At 49.3% G+C, this 23,664-nt stretch overlaps 1 protein-coding gene and 1 pseudogene across 1 annotated transcript; one reads left to right on the top strand and one right to left on the bottom strand.

Moving 5' to 3' along the window:
• Nucleotides 1–7,728, bottom strand: part of LOC129467555 (putative uncharacterized protein FLJ33534) — a 28,025-nt pseudogene extending 20,297 nt beyond the window's left edge.
• A 1,712-nt stretch (nucleotides 7,729–9,440) lies between these two features.
• C18H2orf50 (chromosome 18 C2orf50 homolog) lies at nucleotides 9,441–20,272 on the top strand. Its single transcript, XM_055251926.2, has 3 exons — nucleotides 9,441–9,874; nucleotides 16,459–16,498; nucleotides 19,910–20,272. Exons 1-3 carry the CDS (start codon nucleotides 9,618–9,620, stop codon nucleotides 20,099–20,101), a joined length of 489 nt encoding a protein of 162 aa, XP_055107901.1. The 5' UTR covers nucleotides 9,441–9,617; the 3' UTR covers nucleotides 20,102–20,272.
• The last annotated feature ends 3,392 nt before the right edge of the window (nucleotides 20,273–23,664 follow it).

Raw genomic sequence — 23,664 nt, 5'->3', positions numbered from 1 at the left:
TTAAGCCTGGGGAAGGAGAGGCTGATCTCCCGGTAACCAGAGGGGGCAGCACCAGCCTCAGCCATGCAGGTGTGAGTTCCTCCCCACAGCCTGAGACCAGTGCCACACCCCCGCCCTCTCTCCCCAGGCTCCCCCGTGGATTAGCCCTGCCTGACACCCCATGCTGGCAACCAGAGGCTGATTCTGCCCAACTGCCCCCAGCTCCTCGAGCGTTCAGCCTGGGTTCCAGAGGGAGGCCATACGGCCCGGTCAGAGACCACCAGGGAAGTATCACAGACCGCAGCCAGCAAGTGAGCTCAGCTGGGAGTTTGCACCAAGCCTGGCTCTGGAGTGAGGCCTGATTGACGCAGGCTGGGACCACCCTGCACGGGCCGGCAGGTGTGGGTAAGTCCTGGGGCTCAGAAGGCGGCTTGGAAGGCCAAAGGCAAGGCGGCCGGACCCGTTATCGCGGCACAGAGCGTCCCCTTGACTTGCTGGGAGAAGCTCGCGCCCTCATAGTTAGCAATTCCATGGCCACTGGAGGCCAGAGTGGGAGCTGGGAGGCTCTGGACACCATAGCTTTGGGCCCCCCGGCCCTCCTCGGGCTGGTGTTCGCCTGTAAGTGCTGCTTCCGCTATTCAAGCGCTGATGCTCCTCGTCACTCACGGGTAAACAGCTGCTGCCCACCTCCAAGACCCCCCGCACCCTGCACGGCAGGTGACCTCCTGCGTCCCTTCTGGGCCCTCCCTGTGGGTTTAGGATGTCACCCCTGCCAGGGCACCTGCCTGCCCAGGCTCACGGCTGGGTTCCTTTCACAGACACCGTATCCGGACAATCCATTTGTTCTGTCTTTAATCAGAAATGGCCATAGCGAACCACCGTGCGTCCAACCTGAGACACCTGGCTTCTGGGCGCCTGGGGAGGGTGGAGCCAGGGGAGATGCCGCGGGCCTGAGGGAGGATGCGAAGCTCCAGGGTGCCCCCTGCTGTCTCCGGAGCGTGCTGCAGTCATGGCCAACGTGGACCCGACACAACCTGCTCCGATCTTCAGAAAAATTATCCACGAGACCTGCTTTCTCCCAAAATGCATTCGGCTGCCCACCCATGGGAAGCTACAGAATAAAGAACATAAAGACATGCTCCAGAATATGTTCCCAATGCTTAAAATTTCCCCAACTCCCAGGAATCTAGAGTCTTTGAAATATAGATCCTTGAGTATCTTTTTGATAACCGACGTAAAACTGTTTATGTGAGATGCGTTTTCTCTGCAAATAACAACTGAAGAAGATGCCAGAAACTATAGTCAGAAGGGATTCTGGTCCTGGGGGTCCATTTCTTGCCTGTGTGGTCTAGGTGGGTTGTGGTCTTCCAGTTTCTGCCCTTAAATCCACATGTGATCGGCTCCACCTCACAAGGCCGTCACAATACTTCACAAGAGAAATGCAAGAAAGCACACTTCTAAAGCAGTTGCTGTTTTTAATGTCATTATACATCAGGGAATTGTTAACTCGTCTCCCAGAGGCTTGACTGGATTGAAAATATAAGGTCTATTTAATGAAAATTATCAAGGAAGTTCCTGGGGGAAAAAACTTAGGCATAGTCAAGTATTAGTCAAGCCCCAGCTCTGCAGTTCGAATAAAGCACAGACTTTAGAAGTCGTATGAGTGAATTACATGCAAGGCCTGCGCTTATTGCCTGTGTCCCTGGACAAGACACTCAGCCTCTTGAAGCCTTTGTTTTCTCATCCATACAATGGAGCTAATACTGTTCACCAAATGAGGTGAGGTGAGGACTAGAAGTAATGCCTGACGTCCAGTGGGGGCTGAATACAAGGTTGGTTCTTTTTTTTAAGATGGAGTCTCGCTCTGTCACTCAGGCTGGAGTGCACTGGCGTGATCTCAGCTCACTTCAACCTCCACCTCCAGGTTTCAAGTGATTCTCCTGCCTCAGCCTCCCAAGTAGATGGGGCCACAGGCTCGTGCCTACCCACACCCAGCTAATTTTTGTATTTTTAGTAGAGACGTGGTTTTGCCATGTTGGCCAGGCTGGTCTCGAACTCCCGACCTCAGGTGATCTACCCACCTCAGCCTCCCAAAGGGCTGGAATTACAGGTGCGAACCACCGTGCCTGGCCATACAACGTCGGTTTTATCCCTTAATAGATCCCAGAAGGAATTCAAATCTGTGTAATCTGTGATTGGTTGAATTGTGCTTCTCAAAATTTGCATTGAAGTACTAATCCCCAGCACCCCAGAATGTGACCTTATCTGGAATCAGGGTCATTGCCGATGTGATGAGTTCCGATGAGGTCATACTGGAGTAGGGTGGGCTGAGATCCAGTATGAATGTGCCCTCATAAAAGAGGAGAAATTTAGACAGAGACACACAAAGAAACAACACCAAGTGAAGATGAAAGCAAAGATTAGGGTGATGCTTCTGCACACCAAGGAACATGGAAGATTGCCAGGAAGGCCCCAAAAGTGGGGTAAGGGGCCTGGCAGAGATTCTCCCTCACTGCCTCAGAAACAATGAACCCCACCAACTCCTCTTCTCAGACCTCTGACCTCCAGCACTGTGAGACGCTCCATTTCTCTTGTTTAGCCACCCGGTTCATGGCATTGTGTTAGGGCAGCTCTGGCAAACTAATACATAATCCAAGAGAGACTGTCACAGATTTACTATGTTTACTGTTGAATAATCCTTACCAATGGGCCCAGGCCGGGCATGGTGGCTCACGCCTGTAATCCCAGTACTTTGGGTGGCCAAGGAGGGTGGATCACTTGAGCCCAGGAGTTTGAGACCAGCCTGGGCAACATAGTGAGACCCCATTGCTACAGAAGAATAAACAAAATTAGCTTGGTGTGATGGTACACACCTGTGGTCCCAGTTACTCAGGGCACTGAGGTGGGAAGATCACGGGGCACAGGAGGCTGCAGTCAGTCTTGATGGTGCCACTGCACTGCAGCCTGGACGATAGAGGGAGAGCCTGTCTCCAAAAAAAAAAAAAAAAAAAAAAAAGCCCAAGGTAGGGTCAGAGCCTAGACAAGAACCCAGTTCTCTGGATTCTCAATTCTGTGCTCTCTCCACTACCCCCAACAATCATGTCTTAGGCGTTAACATGATTGACCAGGTGCAGTGGCTCACACCTATAATCCTAGCACTCTGGGAAGCCAAGGCGGGCAGATTGCTTGAGCCCAAGAGTTTGAGATCAGCCTGGGCAACACAGTGAAACCCTGTCTCTACAAGAAAATACAAAAACTACCCAGGCATGGCGGCGCATGCCTGTAGTCCCAGCTACTTGGGAGGCTGAGGTGGGAGGATTGCTGAGCCCAGGAGTTGGAGGCTGCAGGGAGCCATGATCATGCTACTGCATTCCGGCCTACTCCCTAAAGATATGCAGTAGACACAGGAGGAAGCACGTCTGTTCAGACTTTTCTCATGCATTCAACTCATAATAACACCAGAATCAGACCACATATACCACTTTGCAACATGTTTTGTTATTGTTGTTTTATCATGTTTGTTTTGCTTAACATTATATAGATGACATCTTTATAAGTAATAAGTATAGTAAAGATACCACAAGTAACATAACCAGTCTTCTATTGATGGATTTTTTTTTTTTTTTTTTTTGAGACGGAGTCTTGCTCTTTTGCCCAGGCTGGAGTGCAGTGGCATGATCTCAGCTCACTGTAACCTCCGCTTCCAGGGTTCAAGCAATTCTCCTGCCTCAGCCTCCCAAGTAGCTGGGACTACAGGCATGCACCACCATGCCCGGCTAGTTTTTTGTACTTTTAGTAGAGATGGGATTTCACCATGTTGGCCAGGTTTGTCTCGAACTCCTGACCTCAGATAATCCACCAACCTCAGCCTCCCAAAGTGCTGGGATCACAGGCGTAAGCCACTGCACCTGACCCTTGATGGACATTTAGACTGTTTCCTTTTTTTTGTTTGTTTTAACTAACACAAATAACACTGCAGAAAATAGCCTCAAGTAACTTTGCACATTTGTATGTTTTTTTGCAGAATAAATGCCTAAACATGGCAAATCTAATACGTTTGTGATGGTTTTAAACAACCTCTGTAAATTATTTCATCCTCCTCCCATCAAAAGTGGACTTTAATTCTCCTCCCTTTGAATATGGGCCAGTATTCGTACTTGTTTCTACTAAACAGAATGTGGTAGAAGTGGCACAGGGTGGCTTCTGTGGTTAGGATAGAAAAGGTGACACAGCTTCCACCTGGCTCCCTCTTTGTCAGTTCCTCATCCTTGAAACACAGCCACTTCACATTGGAGAGAAGCCCAAGCTACATGGAGGGGCCCCAGCTGGCCGCCAGACCCACCTGAGGTCACAGCCGACAGTTGGCATCAACCTCCAGCCTTGAGAGTGAATGAATCTTCGGATGGCCAGGTCCCATCTCGTTATTTTATACCAACATGAATTACTCTCAAAAGAAAAATGAAAGAAATACAAATTATAGCAATGTTATCTTTAGCAAGGACTGCTTGCAAGGTTGGCCCTTGGTTCGTATCCGGGAAATTGGATTTGGGGAGGGTTCCCACCCCACCCTTCCCTGATACGAACAGCTCACTGCCCCTAAACTGTGTAAACACTGTGGTTTATGTCTTTGTAGTGGGAGTCCAGAATTTTGGTACATGCTAGGCAGAGGGGGCCTTTATGACTAGCCTGCAGTAAAACCCTCGGTGCTAAATCTCTAGTGAGTGTCCCTGACAGATGACATTCCACACGTGTTGTCCCAACACACTTCTGGGGGAAGTGGGCGCGTCCAGCATGTGAGAGGGTCTTGGACCCTCACACTCCGTTTCCCCTGGACTTGACCCATGTGCCTTTTTCCTTTGCTGATTTTGCTTCATTTCTTGTTGTCGTAATACATCACAGCCTCGAGTATCACTGTATGCTGAGTCCTGCGAGTTCTCCTAGCCAATCATCAAACCCGGGGTGGTCTTAGAGACCCCAACATGCCACGGCAACAAGACGACAGGGAAGCCGGCGCTTCCTGTATGTGTATACATTGCTGGTGGTACCTGGGCACGGTGAGCACAACACAGCCTGTCTGTTGAGAGCTACTCAATGTCCACTTCCTCTGACTTAGTAATCCCATCTGGGAATGTGTCCTTTGGCAACAATTCCATAGCAGGAAGCAGAGGCTTGAAGATATTCATCACAACTTGTGCTAAACCTGAACAAAACCTAAATGCCCAAGAAGAGAAAAAATTGGTTAAACACATTATGATGCATCAACTCTAAGAAACTGGCTACAATGAGATGTGTAAAGATTATAAAACACCTGTGGCCCCAGCTACTCAGGAGGCTGAGATGGATTCTCCTGAGCCCAGGGAGGTGGAGGCTGCAATGAGCTATGATCATGCCGCTGTACTCCAGCCTGGATGACAAAGTAAGACCCTGTCTCAAAAAAAAAAAAAATTGTAAAGAGAAACATGAAAAGATGTTGCTGATACATTAAAAAAAAAAAAAATAGCCAGGCATGGTGGCTCACGCCTGTAATCCCAGCACTTTGGGAGGCCTAGGTGGGCAGATCACTTGAATCAGGAGTTCAAGACAAGCCTGGCCAACATGGCAAAACCCCGTCTCTACTAAAAATACAAAAATTAGTCGAGCACGGTGGCACGCGTCTATAATCCCAGCTACTCAGGAGGCTAAGACAGGAGAATCGCCTGAACCCGGGAGGCGGAGGTTGTAATGAACAGAGATCGCCCCACTGCACTCCAGCCTGGGTGATAGAATGAGACTCTGCCTCTAAATAAATAAATAAACAATTTTAAGCCGGGTACAAAATGATAGGCACATTGACAGCAACTGTACAACCAACAGTAAGACCCAAAGCGGCTACTGAGAAGTGAAAACGGTTGGGGCTACAAGAGGAAGGCCGGAGCGGATTTTTCCATAGATAAATTGGGCCTTCCTTTAAAATTGCTGTTCTGATGAACCCGGAGCTTTCTGGGAACGTGGTGGGAGCAGCTGACAAGGCAAGAATTGTGGCCCTGGATGCTTCCTCTGCGGTCACCGCCTGGTATGATGCCTTCAAGGTGTGCGCGTGCGGGAATGAGAGAGAGGGTGGTAAAGCCAACGTTTTCATCCAAAAAGCAGAGGCTTACGGGACAAAGGGGACGGAAAATATCCCCTGCAAACTAAAAGATGCAGACACACATTTCTCCTGCCTTCGCCTCCCATGGACCCGCCCCTTCAGCTCCCTCCCTCGGACTCCCAAGCTCCGGGGCCCCTGAGGCCTGCGCCCGCGGACCAGGGCAGAGCTCGGGACCCTCCCTCGCCCGCCGACCCGGGAAGGGGCGGGGCCTACAGGAAGTGGGCGGGGCTGGCTCGCAGGGCGGAGCCTCGCCTCGCTCTGTGCATCGCAGGTGTGCTTGCTCCCGGGCTGGTGGGGCCACTCTGTGGCTGCCTGGGCTGGAACATTCTGCCTCGCCCAGCTGAAGGCCCTAAACTTGCTACGCCTTTTGGGGTGAGGAAAACCCAATAAAAGACAACTCCAGCAACCTCCCAAACGCAGGTATTCTTGCGCTCCCCTGGAAAGTCTCAGATAAAGTTAGACCACAAAATGTGGGGTGTGCCCTGAGCCGTCGCTCAAGGGCACAGAGCAAGTCACTGGCAGAGCAGGGACTGGAACGCGGTGTCCTGATCCCCAGGTGAGGCCAGCCTTAGAGCTGACCGGAGGGGCAGGGCGGGGTTTGTCCTCCCAGGCTGGGGCGCAGTGAGGCTCACCCAGAGTGAATTTGGATGTTTTTCCAGGCACAAGGACATGTAAAAAGAGACTGGCAGTGACTGACCTGGACTGGCAGGTGAGTTTTTTTCCCCCCTCAACATTTTATTTTGAAATTTTTCGGACACGCAGAAAAGTTGAAAGAATGGTAGGGCAGACACCCAACATATGCCCACCCATATGCCCACCACCTAGATTCTACAGTTACGTTGTATTGTATTTGCTTTGTCACACATCAGTCCAGCCCTCTATCAACTCTCGGTCTGAAATGGTTTTTAAATTACATTTTAATTTTTAAAAACCAACCTCCAGCCAGGCACGGTGGCTCACACCTGTGATCCCAGCGCTTTAGGAAGCCAAGGCGGGTGGATCACCTGAGGTCAGGAGTTTGAGATCAGCCTGGCCAACATGGTGAAACCCTGTCTCTACTAAAAATACAAAAGAAATTAGCTGAGTGTGGCACACCTGTATTCCCAGCTACTCTGGAAGCTGAGGCAGGAGAATCGCTTGAACCTGGGAGGCAGAGGTTGCAGTGAGCCAAGATCGTACCACTGCACTCCATCCCCAGCAACAGAGTGAGACTCCATCTCAAAAAAAAAAAAAAAAAAAAAAAAAATGCCGTTGAACTATTCAGCCTCTACATACATCAGGAACTCAATCAGTTGTGATGGTTTGTCACAGATGACCTTGCTGGCCTTTTTTGCCCTGCTCCCTGTGTCTGGAGCCTGTGGCCAGAGCTGGAGGTATCTGAGCAAACTGCATGGCTGTTCCCAGCTGCTCAGGGCCACAGCCTGCAGTCAGCCTGACAAAGCCACCCAGGACACACAGCAATGACCCCCTAGGACACACTGTCCTCTCTAAAGACACTCACGGGATGCCTTCTGGAGGTTCAGGAAAGTCAGAACCGCGGCTCCTTGGGCATGGCAGGAACCTGTCGTCGCAGTGCAGGGAGCACAGACACCTCCATGAGAACAGCACTCAGAAAAGCCTGACCCAGGGTCCTTGCTCACAGCGGCCCACCCCGCCGCACTCCGGCTGCGCTCATCTTTACCAGGAAAATTTAAGTCACTAGATGCCAGCCTGTGTCATCCCAGCTCCGAGGGGAGGAACAGAGGAGAGACAGAGTCCCAGGCCTGCAGCTCTGATTTTAGACTAATGTTTTCCCAAAAGGTCACATCCCTCAGCTCCGTCCTCATGCAAGTGTGGGAAGACAAAGCTGGCAGCTCTTTCTGGCCTGGCTCTCAGCCCTGTCTTCTCCACGCCAGCCCTCCGCCTGAGCCCAGTAGGGGCTTCATTGCCATTGCTCACCCACACCATGGCAATGGCAACCTCACCTGTTTTTTGCCCCTGTCCTGATGGTTCTGTTCCCTGCAGCTCCCTTGGGGCTCACAGCCCATCAGTATTTCCCCACTGGGTGCAGGATACAGCGGAAAATACCCCGGGGCCTGCCCCCATGTGCCCTGCCACCCCCGTCCTTTTCTCCTCTCCCACATCTCCCGAAATAGCAGGCTCTCTCTTGCATCCAAGCTTTTGTGGTCACCCCAGTTTTTCTACCTGGCAAGTCCTTTCACCTGTGAAGTCCCAACTCCTTGCTGCCTCTCTCATAGAAGCAGAATCCAGCAGGGGCACACAGGACTGGCCACAGTGCGAGCTCAGTGGTTCGCTGGCTGCCCTGCTGCCCTGCACCCCGGGCACTCTGCACAGGCCTCTATTCATCAGGGCTTTGTCTGCACTTAGCTCTTCCTGTACGAAGATAGGAAGCAGCGGGCCAGCTGAATGGACCCACACAGAAGCTGCGTGGAAGGAACTGTGAATCTGCCAGCACCTACCGGAACAGCAGGAAACCCAGAGAATCGGAAGCAGAGAGTGCAGGAGGCAGAAGTGATGAGAGCAGCGGGCGTCCCTGGAGCTCAGCTGAGCCAGACCAGGAGAGGCTGCCACGGAGGGGGCCTGGCTGCACCCAGTTAGAGCAGAAACAGGGCTGAGGGCTGGGACCATGAGCCCTCAGATTCTCGCTGTTCCCTTCAGCTGGTGACTGTGTGACCGTGGGCGGTCACTTAATCTTGCCGGTAAGGGCCTCAGTTTCCTCATCTGTAGAATGGCGTTGGAAAGGCATGGCTGGGAGGTCTCAGACAGATAAAGCGGAGTGCTGTGTGAACGCTCTGGGTTTGCAGACAGAGCGGATGTTCCTAGTGCATTGCACTCATTTTCCCTCGCCCGACATAAGCTCATGACCTCCGCCTTCGTCCCCAGACAAGCAGGAAGCTTCACACTGATGCCTGATCCACAATTCCCAGAGCGCCCTCAGGGCCACCATCTCTTGCGAGCCTCGCAGCATCCACGAGGGGGCAGCACAGGACTATCATCGCCCCACGGCCTGAAAGGGGCTGCCGGAAGCCAAGTGCAATAATGGTGGGGGTGGCCCCCAGGAGCCCCAGCTTTGCTCCTTCCCCTACCCTGTGCGGAGGACTCCGGCCTCGGGGTAGGGGGCTGCTGAACTGGGTATGGCATCTACTCAGGAACTCTCTGCCCCCCAGCCCTAGGGCTCAGATCACACACACACACACACACACACACACACACACACACACACACACACGGGGCCCGCCCCTTTCCTAGGAGCTGCCCGTTCCCAGGACAACAGTCAACACACGCGGGAGTTCAAAACGAAACTGGGCTCAAGTGCTCGCCCCAGCCCAGACAGCCCTGTCCCCATCAGCCACTCTGAGCTCGAGGCCTAAAGGGACAGTGAGGAGGACCCTGCCCAGGCTGCCCCGGGGTTAGGAGGGACAGAGTGTTCCAGGAGGAGGTTTGAGCTGAGCTCAAGCACAGGTCTCTCTCTCTGACACACACACACACACACACACACACACTTGCACCCATGGGGAGCCACCCCACCCCTGGGCTCCAGAGAACCACATCAGCTGGGTACCGATTGCCCCCCACCAGGCCGCCAGCCTCGGTCTCCCCAGCTGCCCGGGGTGGCCCTATGGCCAGCAGGGGTCTTGCTGGTGGCTGCCAGGTCCCCCAGGCTCTGAAGGCGCAGCGGGTGGCTCAGGGAGCTGCCTGCGATGGCGTGCAGCAGGACCAGCTGTGGCGGGAGGTCCTGGAGGCCGAGCGGCGGGGCCAGCGGCGCTGGTGAGTCCCTGCCCTCCCTTTTCCACCCTGACCCCGCAGCCTGACTGCAAGTTGGGGAAGGTTTTGGAGGAAGGGAGATGGGAGGGCAAGTGATCCGGCTGAGGGACAGAGGGCATGGCATGCCCCCGGGGAGGTGGGTCACCAGCCCAGCCCAGAGCCAGACCCGAGCCTGAGCCTCGGAAGCGAGGAAGATGGAGGCCAGGACCAGATGCCGCTGGGTCAGAGCAGCCCCACCTCGTTCATTCCGACTGCAACGAGGCCGGTAATCCCTCCATCTGGAGCCTGCTGGCCTAGTCTGGGTTAGAGGCGCTGGCCATCTGACCTGACTCGGGGAAACGATGCTCCTTCATGCATTCATGCAACCAAAAATACTCATGAGCCGCTCTGAAACGAGACCAGACTGCAACAAGGGACTAGACAGACCTGGCCACGGCTCCACGGAGCCTTCATACTCAGGACAGGGCAGCCAAAAAGCAAGCAGAGAAGCAAACAAGTACAAATCTCCATGAAGTGTGACCAGCGGTAAGAAGGAAACAGTTCAGGGTCAGGGGCGGAGCCGGCTGAAGGCCTCTCTGAGGAGGAGACATTTAAGCTGAGACATGAAATAGAAGGAGCCAAGAGTTTGATGTATCTAAAAAACGAAACAAAGAATTCATGTAGCTGAGATACAGGGAGTGAGGAAGGCCACAGGATGAGAGGGAGCAGCGGGGGCCACCCCAGCCCTTGTAAAAGTCTGGATGCGTTTTTTCCAAAGGAGACACCATCCAGGATTTTAAGCAGGAACATGGCATGATCTCGATTACATTTTTAAGTGAGCAGCCTGATAGATTCTAGGATGCATTCATCTTGCACCACTGACACTTCATACCCGTTGATTAGCAACGCCCCATTCCCCCTCCTCCCAGCCTCTGGCACCCACCATTCTAGTCTTTGCTTCCAGGAGTCTATTTTCAGTGCCTCATAGAAGTGGAATTGTGCAATATTTGATTTTCCATGTCTGTCTTGTTAGCTTAGCATCCAGTGCTCCAGGTTCATCCATCTTGTCGCATATTGCAGAATTTCCTCCCATTTTAAGGCTGAATGTATATATGTGCAGTTTATTTATTTGTCAATGGACTTTTAGGTTGCTTCCACATTTGACTATTATATATAGTGCTACAACGGCCATGGGAGTGATTTCAATTCTTTTGGAGAAATTCTCAAAAATGGATATCTTAGTCCATTTTGCATTGCTGTCAAGGAACACCTGAGGCTGGGTAATTTATAAAGAAGTTTATTTGGCTCACAGTTCTTCAGGTTGTACAAGGATAGTCCTGGAATCCACATGGCTTCTGGTGAGGGTCTCAGGAAGCTTACAATAATGGCAGAAGGTGAAGGAGGAGCAGGCATGTCGCATGGTAAAAGAGGGACCCAGAGAGACAGGGGAGCTGTCAGGCTCTTTTTAACAGCCAGCTCTCTCCTGTGAACTAACAGAGCAAGAGCCCATTCATTACCACAAGGAAGGCACCAAGCCATTCATAACCCAAACACCTCCCACTAGGCCCTACCTTCAACACTAGGGATCGCATTTTGATATGAGATTTGGAGAGAACAAACATTCAAACCGTATGGGAGGGACTGCAGGATTATATGGTACCTCTATTTTTAATTTTTTGAGGAACCTCCATTGTCTTTTCCATAGCAGTGGCACCATTTTGCATTCCCATCAGCAGTATCTCAGCATTCCAGTTTCTCCGCACACTGGCCAACACTCATTGACTGTCTTTTGTTTTTTGATAACAGCCATCCTAATAGGTGTGAGCTGGTATCTCATTGTGATTTTTTGTTTTATTTTGAGACGAAGTCTCACACTGTCACCCAGGCTAGAGTGAAGTGGCATGATCTCAGCTCATTGCAACCTCTGCCTCCCGGGTTCAAGCAATTCTCCTGCCTCAGTCTCCTGAGTAGCTGGGATTACAGGTGCCCTCCACCACGCCTGGCTAATTTTTGTATTTTTAGTAGAGACAGGTTTTTACCATGTTGGCCAGGCTGGTCTTTTTTTTTTTTGAGACAGAGTCTCGCTCCAGCCCAGGCTGTTGCCCAGGCTGGGGTGCAGTGGCGCTATCTCGGCTCACTGCAAGCTCCGGCCAGGCTGGTCTTGAACTCCTGACCACAGATGATCCACGTGCCTCAGCCTCCCAAAGTGCTGGGACTACAGGTGTGAGCCACCGTGTTTGACCTCATTGTGGTTTTCATTTGCATTTCTCTGATGATGAGTGACATTGATCATCTTTTCATATATTTATTGGCCATTGATTTATCTTCTTTGGAGAAATGTCTATTCAAGTCCTTAACCCATTTTTTTCAATTGGGTTATTTGGCTTTGTGCTACTAAGTTGTAGAAGTTCCTCATATATTTTGGAAATTAACTCCTTATCAGAAATATGATCTGTAAATATTGTCTCCCACTCAGTGTGTTGCCTTTTCACTTCGTTGCTTGTTTCCTTTGCTCTTCAGAAGTTTTTGAGTTGGATGTAATTCCATCTGTCTGTCTGCTTTTGTTGCCTGTCCTTTGTGTGGCATATCCATGGAATAATTGCCAAGACCAATGTCACGAAGCTTCCTCCTACGTTTTTGAGTGGATTGGTATGTATCATGTTAGAAAGGATCCAATTTCATTCTTTTGCATGTGAAAAGCTTCTGCACAGCAAAGGCAACAATTAACAGAGTGAAAAGGCACAATTAACAGAGTGAAAAGGCAACCTACAGAATGACAGAAAATATTTACAAACTGAGTAAATGTGGGAGGAAAAGTGAGGAAGGAGTAAAGGATGACAGGTCTCAGCTTGAATAATTAATAGGGAGAAGAAGATAAATGATGAAGATGCTGAGTTCTGGTGAGTTTTAAATGCCTGAACCACGTCTAGATGGAGCTGCCCAGGAGGTAGTTGAGTGTGAGAGTCAGGAGTTGCACATTAAAAACCCATCCAGAAGGGGAGGATGAGGACTGACTGCGAATGGACACAGGTGTTTTGGGGGTGATGATATGTTCTGGAATCAGAAAGTGGTAATGGTTGCCTAACTCCATGAATATACTAAAAGTCATTGAATTGTGTCCTTTAAAAGGTGAATCTTATGGAATGTGAATCCTATCTCAATTTTAAAAGGAAACGGGTGGGCATTGGCCCCAGCGATGTGAATAAGCTCTCCCTGGAAGAGCACAATGGATCAAAAGAGGCGAGGATGCAGGACAGAACTTGTAACATTTACTAGAAGGGCAGAGAAGCTGCTAGGAAACACCAGAGAAGAAAGCCACGGGCACAAGGAGGCACAAAGACCAAGGGAAAAGAGTTTTGCAAGGCCTGGAAAGCCCAAAGAGGAATGTGTAAGGCAGTGCTGCCCGACAGAAATACAATGTGGGCCACACACATAGCTTAAATTTTCTAGTAGCCTGCTTTTAAAAATGAAACAAGAGATCGGGCACAATGGCTCTCACCTATAATCCCAGCACTTTGGGAGGTGGAGGCGGGCAGATCACCTGAGGTCAAGAGTTCAAGACCAGCCTGGCCAACATGGTGAAACCCCATCTCTACTAAAAATACAAAAATTAGCCAGGCATGGTGGCATGCACCTGTAATCCCAGCTACTCGGGAGGTTGAGGCAGGGAGAGTTGCTTGAACCCGGGAGGTGGAGGCTGCAATCAGCCGAGATTGTGCCACTGCACTCCAGCCTGGGTGACAGAGTGAGACTCCATCTCAAAAAAAAAAACCAAAAAACAAAAAGAACTTGTAGGAATAAAAATATATAAAGTTAAAATGTAAGACACAACTGAAGTGAGACTTCATAAACTCAAGACAGGAGAAATTATTCAGAAAATCAAGACAGAAAACACAAATGATGAATTAAAAACGTAGAGAAACTGAACAAGAAGGTCCAACCTATCTTTAATCAAAACTCCCAAAGGAGAGAATGGGAGAGAGAAAATGTCTAAAGAGAAAGTAAGTGAGAATTTTCCAGAACCAAAGAAATGCATGAGTCCACAGATATTGGAGTAGGTGCTCCACAAAAACAGGTGCATTAACAAGAAAGTAAGACATGGAATTCCCAAAGAGGGGGATGCCAGCGTGTTGGTGAAGGAAAGGACCAGCCTGTGATCTTGAGGCATGGCTAGGCCAGTGGGAGCAGGAGGACACAGGGCTTCTGAGGAGGTGTCTAAGAAAGGTTTTATTTTATTTTATTTATTTATTTATTTATTTTGAGACGGAGTCTCGCTCTGTCGCCTAGGCTGGAGTGCAATGGCATGATCTCGGCTCACTGCAAGCTCCACCTCCCAGGTTCACGCCATTCTCCTGCCTCAGCCTCCCGAGTAGCTGGGACTACAGGTGCCCGCCACCATGCCCGGCTAATTTTTGTATTTTTAGTAGAGACGGGGTTTCACCATGTTAACCAGGATGGTCTCGATCTCCTGATCTCGTGATCCACCTGCCTCGGCCTCCCAGAGTGCTGTAATTACAGGCATGAGCCACCGCGCCCGGCAGAAAGGTTTTAAAGGAATGTTTATTATCTGATGCACATGATTGTGTAGAAAATAATATTGAGAGAGACTTTTCAGTTTTGTTGGAGTATCTGAAATCAATGATCAGTACATAGAAGCCTAAATAAAATTGGGAGGAAATGTAATTTCTCTATTAGCTCTAGAAAGAATACAAGGTTGTACAAGAACAGAATTGGGGTATATTGCACTCCTTAGTTCATCAGGGGATAACATTTACATAATCATAAGAATCAAAACTATATATATCAATTTAACCGAGATCTATAATGATTTTGAAAGAACAAGGGGAAGGGCAGGGGTAAGAATGCTAGCTCTTCATCTTCCATAATAGAAAGTCGATAAGTTTAAATTTTAAAAAATATTAAGAAACAGCAGTGGATATGGTTTGGATCTGTGTCCCCACCCAAGTAGCATGTTGAATTGTAATCCCCAGTGTTGGAGGTGGGGCCCGGTGGAAGGCGATTGGATCACGCAGGCGGCTTCTCATAAATGGTTTATACCATCCCCATGGTACTGTCCTCACAGTAGTGAGTTCTCACCAGATCCGGTTCTTTTAAAGTGTGTGGCACTTCCCTTCTCTCTCTCTTGCTCCTGCTCTGGCCATGTGACCTGCCTACTGCCACTTTGCCTTCCACCATAATTGTAAGTTTCCTGAGACTGCCCCAGAAGCTAAGCAGATGCCAGCACCCTGCTTCCTGTACAGCCTGTGGAACTGTGAGCCAATTACACCTTCTTTTTTTCCTTTCTTTCTTTCTTTTTTTTTTTTTTTTGAGAGGGAGTCTCACTCTGTCACCCAGGCTGGAGTGCAGTGGCTTGATCTCTTCTCACTGTAACCTCCACCTCCCGGGCTCAAGCGATTCTCCTGCCCTGCCTCAGCCTCCCTAGTAGCTGGGATTACAGGCACCTGCCACCATGCCCGGCTAATTTTTGTATTTTTGGTAGAGACAGGGTTTCAACATGTTGGCCAGGCTGGTCTTGAACTCTTGACCTCAGGTGATCCACCCACCTCCGCTTCCCAAAGTGCTGGGATTACAGGCGCAAGCCACCGCACCTGTCCTACACCTTCTTTATAAATTACCCAGTCTCAGGTATTCTTTATAGCAAGGCAAGAATCACATAATACAGCAGTAGAATCCTATTATTTCAAAATATGGATGCAGAGGCCTGAAGAAACAGCTAAAAGGCTGGCAAAGGTTTGACTCTAGGATGTGGGGTTCAGGGGCTGTGAGGATGGGGACAGAGAAGGCTGTTTTTATTATGTTTTGTAGAATTGTTTGACTTTTTAAAATTAGATTCAAATAAAACTAAATGACCAGGGCAAGGTAATACTATCCTCACGGTCCTTCCCTTTTCCTACCTCTCCCTAGCCTTCCTCTGTCACTCAAATTGGAAGGTTACAAAGGTTTGGGGATGTGAAAACTTTTTTCTTCAGCGAATGCTTGCCTACTGTAGCCTTCTGAAAATGCACAGAGGCAAGGCGAGATGGTAGCCTTTGCTTTCCTTAGGCAGCCCCACCATAGCAACATCATGGTTGTCATTCTAGGAAAAGTCATTGGAAATTGAAATGTTTGTTCTTTTGGTAGGATACACCATAAATACCTGCTTGACACTTGGCATTTGTTTCACTTACAAATTATTTTGTTCTGGCTGGGCACGGTGGCTCATGCCTGTAATCCCAGCACTTTGGGAGGCCGAGATGGGTGGACCATCTGAGGTCAGGAATTCAAGACCAGTCTCACCAATATGGTGAAACCCCATCTCCACTAATAATACAAAAATTAGCCGGGTGTGGTGGCGTGCACCTGTAGTCCCAGCTACTTGGGAGGCTGAGACAGGAGAATTGCTTGAACCCGGGAGGCAGAGGTTGCAGTGAGCTGAGATTGTGCCACTGCACTTCAGCCTAGGTGACACAGCGAGACTCCCTCTCAAAAAAAAAAAATTATTTAGTTCTTCCATGTGGTACATTGTTGCATTGACTTGTCACAGTGAAAGTCACTGGTAAAAATGTCCTGGAAGGAACTCACACAGCCAACATGTTTTTCCTTTCCAGGGTTCAGAACTGGAGTTTCCTGAAAGACTATGACCCAATGGTAAGGTAAAATATGTTCCTGCCAAACATACTTGCAATTGAATGTTATTCATTCTTTCCAGCATTCAACTAACATTTATTGAAGATCTACTCTGCACTAGATGCTGGATGTGCATCGATGAGTCAAATACACTCTTGTTTCAAGGAATGCAGGGTCCGTTGGATAGAAAACAGTTACATGAAGCATTTAGAAATTTGTTTCCCTCAGTGTTTCTTAATTTTATTAAGATGAACCAATTGGAAATGACAGGCATCTGTTGCTGAAATGTCTCCCCTGATTGAGGATGGCAGCAATGTGTAGTCATATCTGTGTGGCGTGCCCGAGAAGGACAATGAGATTGGGTAAAAATACTTTGTAAATAAATTCCCTGACTCTAGTATCACCACCTCCAATCCATCCTCCACTTTGCCACCAGAATAATTTCCCTAAACAGCAGAACTGGCCATGTAACTCCCCTGATTAAAATGCTTCAATAAGTCTGAAATTTTCAGGTGATTTACAAAGCCTCCTGTGATCTAAACCATCTATCTCCCCAGCCTCATTACCCACCCCACACAGACCCCACGACACGCTCTTTTTTTTTTTTTTTTTTTTAAGATGGAGTTTCACTCTGTTGCCCAGGCTGGAGTGCAGTGTGCAATCTCGGCTCACTGCAACCTCCACCTCCTGGATTCTAGCGATTCTCTTGCCTCAGCCTCCTGAGTAGCTGAGATTATAGGTGCACACCACCATGCCTGGCTAATATTTGTATTTTTAGTAGAGAGTGGGTTTCACTATGTTAGCCAGGCTGGTCTCGAACTCCTGACCTCAATTATCCAACTGCCTCGGCCTCCCAAAGTGCTGGGATTACAGGCATGAGCCACCACACCCAGCCCCCACAACACTCTTTTATCCATGCCTTTGGGCATGCTCATCCCCTGCTGGAATGTCCTTCCCACCTGGTCAGCCTGATGGACTCCTATTCACTCTTCAAGACCCTGCTCTATTGCCTCCTCTTCTGGGAAATCTCCCCTTCCTGGGCAGGCTTGACCAGATCACTCCTTCCTTTGATTCACCAGCATATCTCACCCGTTATTTTGGTATTCCATGTAATGTAATACTGCAATGCCCAATTTCACCAGCTGTGAACTCCTTAAGAGAAAGGATGAGGCCAGGAATGGTGGCCCATGACTGTAATCCCAGCACTTGGGGAGGCTGAGGTGGGAGGATCACCTGGACCCATGAGTTCAAGACTGGCCTGGGCCACATAGGGAGACCCTTCTCTACAAAAATAACATTATTTTTTAAAAAGAGAAAAGATGAATATGAATTCATCACTGCACCCTATCACAACCCTAGCATTTGCCCCATCCCCCAGAGACCATAAAAGAGTGAACATTCAGTTCATGCTGGATGAATGAGTGAACGGAAAGATGGATCTCACTATAAAAAGGATGATCAGCTGGGTGCGGTGGCACATGCCTGTAATCTCAACACTTTGGGAGGCCGAGGCAGATGGATCACCTGAGGTTGGGAGTTCAAGACCAGCTTGACCAACATGGAGAAACACCATCTCTAGTAAAAATATAAAAATTAGCCAGGTGTGCTGGCGCATGCCTGTAGTCCCAGCTACTTGGGAGGCTGAGGCAGGAGAATCGCTTGAACCTGGGAGGCGGAGGTTGTGGTGAGCAGAGATTGCGCCATTGCACTCCAGCCTGGGCAACAAGAGCAAAACTCAGTCTCAAAAAAAAAAAAAAAGAGAGAGATGGTCAAAGAACCAACCTGGAAGGTGAGCAATGTAGAAAGTCACTCGGGGTGGCCATGCTTACCTGGACCCTGCCAGTTGAGGAAAGGTTTAGTGCCTGCACTGTGGACCTGCTGGACTTGTTGCTGTCTATTCTGGAGGGAAAACTCAGCTCATGGGACCTGATACCCCTCCCTGTGCATCTGATCTGGGCTTCCAGCCTATAAGAGTCTCTCCCTGCCAAGGGCTATGTGATAGCAACCTGACTACTGAAATCTGCATCATGGCCAAAGGGTGGAGCCACCTCGGCATGGACTTTGCCAGGTGAAAACCACGATCTCCTTACTCGACAGGTCATGTCACTTCTATTAGACACAGGGTAGCAGAACGGTAAACCTAAACAGGGGCAGGAAGAGCTGAGGATGTTTCCCCACTTGTCAGATTTTTTTTCTTTGAGACATGGTCTCACTCTGTTGCCCAGGCTGGAGTGCAGTAGCATGATCATGGCTCACTGCAGACTCCACCTCCTGAGCTCAAGTGATCCTCCCACCTCAGCCTCCTGAGTAGCTGGGCCTACATGCATGTGCCCATGCGCCAAAAAAAAAATTATTTAGTTCTTCCATGTGATACATTGTTGCATTGACTTGACACAGTGAAAGTCACTGTGTATTTTTTTGTAGAGACGGGGTCTCACCATGTTGCCCAGGCTGGTCTGAATTTTTCCGCCTAGGCTTCTCAAAGTGCTAGGATTAAAGGCATGAGCCACGGTGCCTGGCCATCAGATTACGTTTAGTCATTCATTCATGCATGCATCAGTTACGGAGTTCACCCAAACGCATGTTCACATATGGCCAGAACAGCACTACTCATAAGAGCCCCAAACTAGAAACAACCCAAGTGTGATCAGTGGTGATACAGGTGAATAACTTGTGGGATATTTACACAGTTCACACCATGGAGTGCAGTTCACACCATGGAGTAACGTACAGCACTGAGAATGAATGAACGGCAGCCACACTCAAAAGCTCAATGAATCTCACACACATAATGTTGAGAGAAAGAAGCCAGACAGAAGAGCCATGATTCCACTAATGTAAAGTTCAAAACCAGGCAAAGCTAATGCGTGGCATTAAAGGTTAAGGTCAGGTTGCCTTGGGAGCAGAGACGGGCCGAGGGGCTGAAAGGAGGTGGGGAGGGGATCATACCCCTTGATCTGGTTGGGCACATGGGCATCTTCACTTTGTGAACATTTGTCAAGCTGGACAGTGATGGCTTGTGCACTTTTCTGTGTGAATGTTATACTCTAAGTACAAAATTACCAAAAAAAAAAAAAAAAAAACCACACACACAAAAATCAAAACCTCCCACCAGATGTAAAGTGGCGTCTTAGTCCTGGGGATAGAAAGGGGAATAAGACCTGATCCTTCCCTTGATCTCTGCAGGTTGCAGCATAAAAGTTAAGGGATCTGGGAGTCACCTGGGGAAGGGGAAGTGGAGGAAGAGAAGGGACAAACTTGGCAGAGGATGTGGCATCGGGTCACTCTTGGGGGATCCCAAGTCCAAACCAGGATTGAATCACCTGGAGATGCTTCACACAGAGAGGCACCTGCTCTCTGCTCTGTTTTCTCCCATTCTAAGGTCCTCCTTTTTCCATGCTCTGTGTGACCCGAGCTGTCCCCTCTCCTCAGGGCAACAAGAAGGAGCCTGAGAAGTTGCCAGACCATGTGCCTCTCTTTTCGGACACAGTTCCCAGTTCCACGAACCAGGTTGTGGGCAGCAGGCTGGACACACCCCTGGGACAGACTCTCATCCGCATGGACTTCTTCTTCACAGAAGGGGCCCGGAAGAAGAAGCTAGAGGATGAGATGCAGCCCATCTAGGAGCAAGGAGCGCTGGGCTGGCCTTCCCCAGCTGGGTGTGGGTGGGGACAAGAGACCCAGCCCACGACAGCACCAGTCAGCTCCCCACACAAGGCAGCTTGGGTCTGCACTGTCTCTAAGCTGCAGGACACTCTTCTGGCAGGCTCCATGGGGTCACTCTTACACACTTTTTTTTTTTTTTTTTTTGAGACGGAGTCTCGCTCTGTCGCCCAGGCTGGAGTGCAGTGGCGCCATCTCGGCTCACTGCAAGCTCTGCCTCCGGGGTTCACGCCATTCTCCTGCCTCAGCCTCTCCGAGTAGCTGGGACTACAGGTGCCTGCCACCACGCCCGGCTAATTTTTTGTATTTTTAGCAGAGACGGGGTTTCACCGTGGTCTCGATCTCCTGACCTCGTGATCCACCTGCCTCAGCCTCCCAAAGTGCTGGGATTACAAGCGTAAGCCACCGCGCCCGGTCCACTCTTACACACTTTTTACACGTGAGATTCAGAGGACTCAGTAACTGGTCCACGGCCATACAATCCCCAGCCCTTCCAGCTTGGGAGCTCATGGGTGCCCCATGAAAGGAACCCTGCATTGTGGTCAGGAGCACTGAATGCCTGGGTTCCAATCCAGCTTGTGACCCTGATGAGCTGTGGGACCTTCAGCTGGCTGCTGCAACACTCTGTGCCTCCATCTTCCCTCCTGTGATTTGGTGTGTTCACTCCTTGCAGCTGCTGTGACAAGTGACCACAAACTGCGTAGCTTTAAACAACACAAATGTATCATCTTACAGCTCTGAAGATCACAACTCTGACATGGGTGTCACCGGGCCAAAATCGACATGTTGCAGAGGTGTGCTCTTTTAGGAGGATCTTTTGGCCACTGCGCCTGGCCAACTTTCCACGTGATAAAAAAATGACTTCCATCCACGGAAAGTACAAGGCAAGCCTGCAGCAACTTCCTGTGCCAGAAACTAAGAAAAAATCAAAAAATGATGAGGAAATGGAAAACGGATAAAAGGACCAACCTAAATTTGGGACAATATGCTCATCAAAATGAAGAACAGTAATAGCCCACCCTGACCACGCCCATGCCCACCCCCAGCCAGTGCCCACAAGCCCCACCAAATAACATTAATAATAATAATAGGCCGGGCGCGGTGGCTCACGCTTGTAATCCCAGCACTTTGGGAGGCCGAGGCGGGCGGATCACGAGGTCAGGAGATTGAGACCACGGTGAAACCCCGTCTCTACTAAAAATACAAAAAAAATTAGCCAGACGTGGTGGCGGGCGCCTGTAGTCCCAGCTACTCGGAGAGGCTGAGGCAGGAGAATGGCGTGAACCCGGGAGGCGGAGCTTGCAGTGAGCCGAGATTGCGCCACTGCACTCCAGCCTGGGCGACAGAGCGAGACTTTGTCTTAAAAAATAATAATAATAATAATAATAATAACAATCCCTGAGTTCATACCAATAATTTTTTAAAATTGTAAAGTACTAATGAAAACTTTTTTTTTTTTTTTTTTTTTTTGAGACGAAGTCTCGCTCTTGTCCCCCAGGCTGGAGTGCAATGGCGCAATCTTGGCTCACTGCAACCTTTGCCTCCTGGGTTCAAGTGATTCTCCTGCCTCAGCCTCCAAGTAGCTAGGATTACAGGCACCCACCACCATGCCCCGCTAATTTTTGTATTTTTAGTAGAGACGGCGGAGAGGGGGGGGTTCACCATGTTGGCCAAGTTGGTTTCGAACTCCTGACCACAGGTGATCCGCCTGCCTCAGCCTCCCAAAGTGCTGGGATTACAAGCATGAGCCACCGCACCTTGCCATGAAAACTCTTCTATCGAAGAATGCAGAATAAACGATAATAGAAAAATCACCATTTAATGACTCACGGCAATCACTGATTTAGGCAAGAATCAATAAAAGACACTAAAATGACTGAGTGAAAGATTCTTAGGGAATGGTAAATGCTGAAATCTAGAAGATACTGCCTTAACCAAACTATTAAGCCAAACCTCACCAATAACAGGACAGCTGACACCGTACTCCCCTGGTGTGGTTCACTGAGGACAATGCTACCTACTCACCTAGGAAGCACTCCTGCCAAAAAAAAAAAAAAGTAACTAGAATATAATCAGAAAGAAACTCCCAGCAAACCCAAATTGAGAAACATTCTGCCAAAGAGTTGGCCTTGATTCTTCAAAAATGTCAATGTCTGCTGGGCGCTGTAACTCACGCCCATAATGCCAGCACTTTGGGAGGCCGAGGTAAGCATATCACTTGAGCTCAGGAGTTTGAGACCAGCCTGCACAATATACTGAAACCGCATCTGTACTAAAAATACAAAAAATTAGCCAGGTGTGGTGATGCAGGCCTATAGTCCCAGCTACTTGGGAGGCTGAGATGGGAGAATCACCTGAGCCCAGGAAGTCAAGGCTGCAGTGATTTATGATCTGATCACTGCCTTCCAGCCTGGGTGACAGAATGAGACCCTGTCTCAAAAAAAATAATAATAAATTAATTAAAATAAAATAAATAAAAATAAAGTCAACATCATAAAAGACAAAGGAAGGCCGAAGAAGTGATTCAGCCGTGATCCTTGACTGGATCCTGGGTCAAAGCAAAAGCAGCTCTAAAGGACACTTTGCAGACTAAATGTTAGCTAACACCATTGTATCAGCGAGAAAGTGCAGGGTGTGGTGATTCCCTTGAGGCTCTGCAGAAGAAAGCCTTTGTTCTTTTGTTTGTTTGTTTTTGAGATGGAGTCTCACCCCGTTGCCCAGGCTGGAGTACAATGGCACAGTCTTGGCTCACTGCAACCTCCACCTCCCGGGTTCAAGCAATTCTCCCGCCTCAGCCTCCCGAGTAGCTGGGATTACAGGTGCGTGCCACCATGCCCAGCTAATTTTTTGTATCTTTAGTAGAGACAGGGTTTCACCATGTTGGCCGGGCTGGTCTCAAACCCTTTACCTCGTGATCCACCCGCCTTAACCTCTCAAAGTGCTGGGATTACAGGCGTGAGCCACTGTGCCCGGCCGAAAGCCCTTGTTCTTAGGAGGTGTTTGCTGAAAAGTGCCATGATGTATATAACAAACTTGCAAGTGGCTTAATGAAAAATTTGTGTTTAGGATTTTTTTCTTTTTTTGACACGGAGTCTCGCTCTATCACCCAGGCTGGAGTGCAGTGGCACGATCTTGGCTCACTGCAACCTCTGCCTCCCAGGTTCAAGCAATTCTCCTGCCTCAGCCTCCCGAGTAGCTGGGATTACAGGCACCCGCCACCACGCCCGGCTAATTTTTGTATTTTTGTAGAGACGTGGTTTCACCATGTTGGCCAGGCTGGTCTTGAACTCTTGACCTCAGGTGATCTACCAGCCTCAACCTCCCAAAGTGCTGGGATTACAGGTGTGAGTCACCGTGCCCGGCGGTTTAGGAATTTTTTTTTTTTTTAATGAAGGTGGGGGAATGGCCACTGTGAAAGAAAAATAACTCTCAACTCCAAAATCACTAAGCTAAGGGAAAAGTCAAGCTAGGAACCTGCCTCCCATTTTAATTCCTGAATAAGATGGCTATAAAGATAAAAGAGC

The sequence above is a fragment of the Symphalangus syndactylus genome, chromosome 18 (genome assembly GCF_028878055.3).
Source record: "Symphalangus syndactylus isolate Jambi chromosome 18, NHGRI_mSymSyn1-v2.1_pri, whole genome shotgun sequence".
NCBI classification, from domain to species: Eukaryota; Metazoa; Chordata; class Mammalia; order Primates; family Hylobatidae; genus Symphalangus; species Symphalangus syndactylus.
Note: the sequence above shows the minus strand (reverse complement) of the source record. Positions and strands in the feature narration are given on the sequence as shown.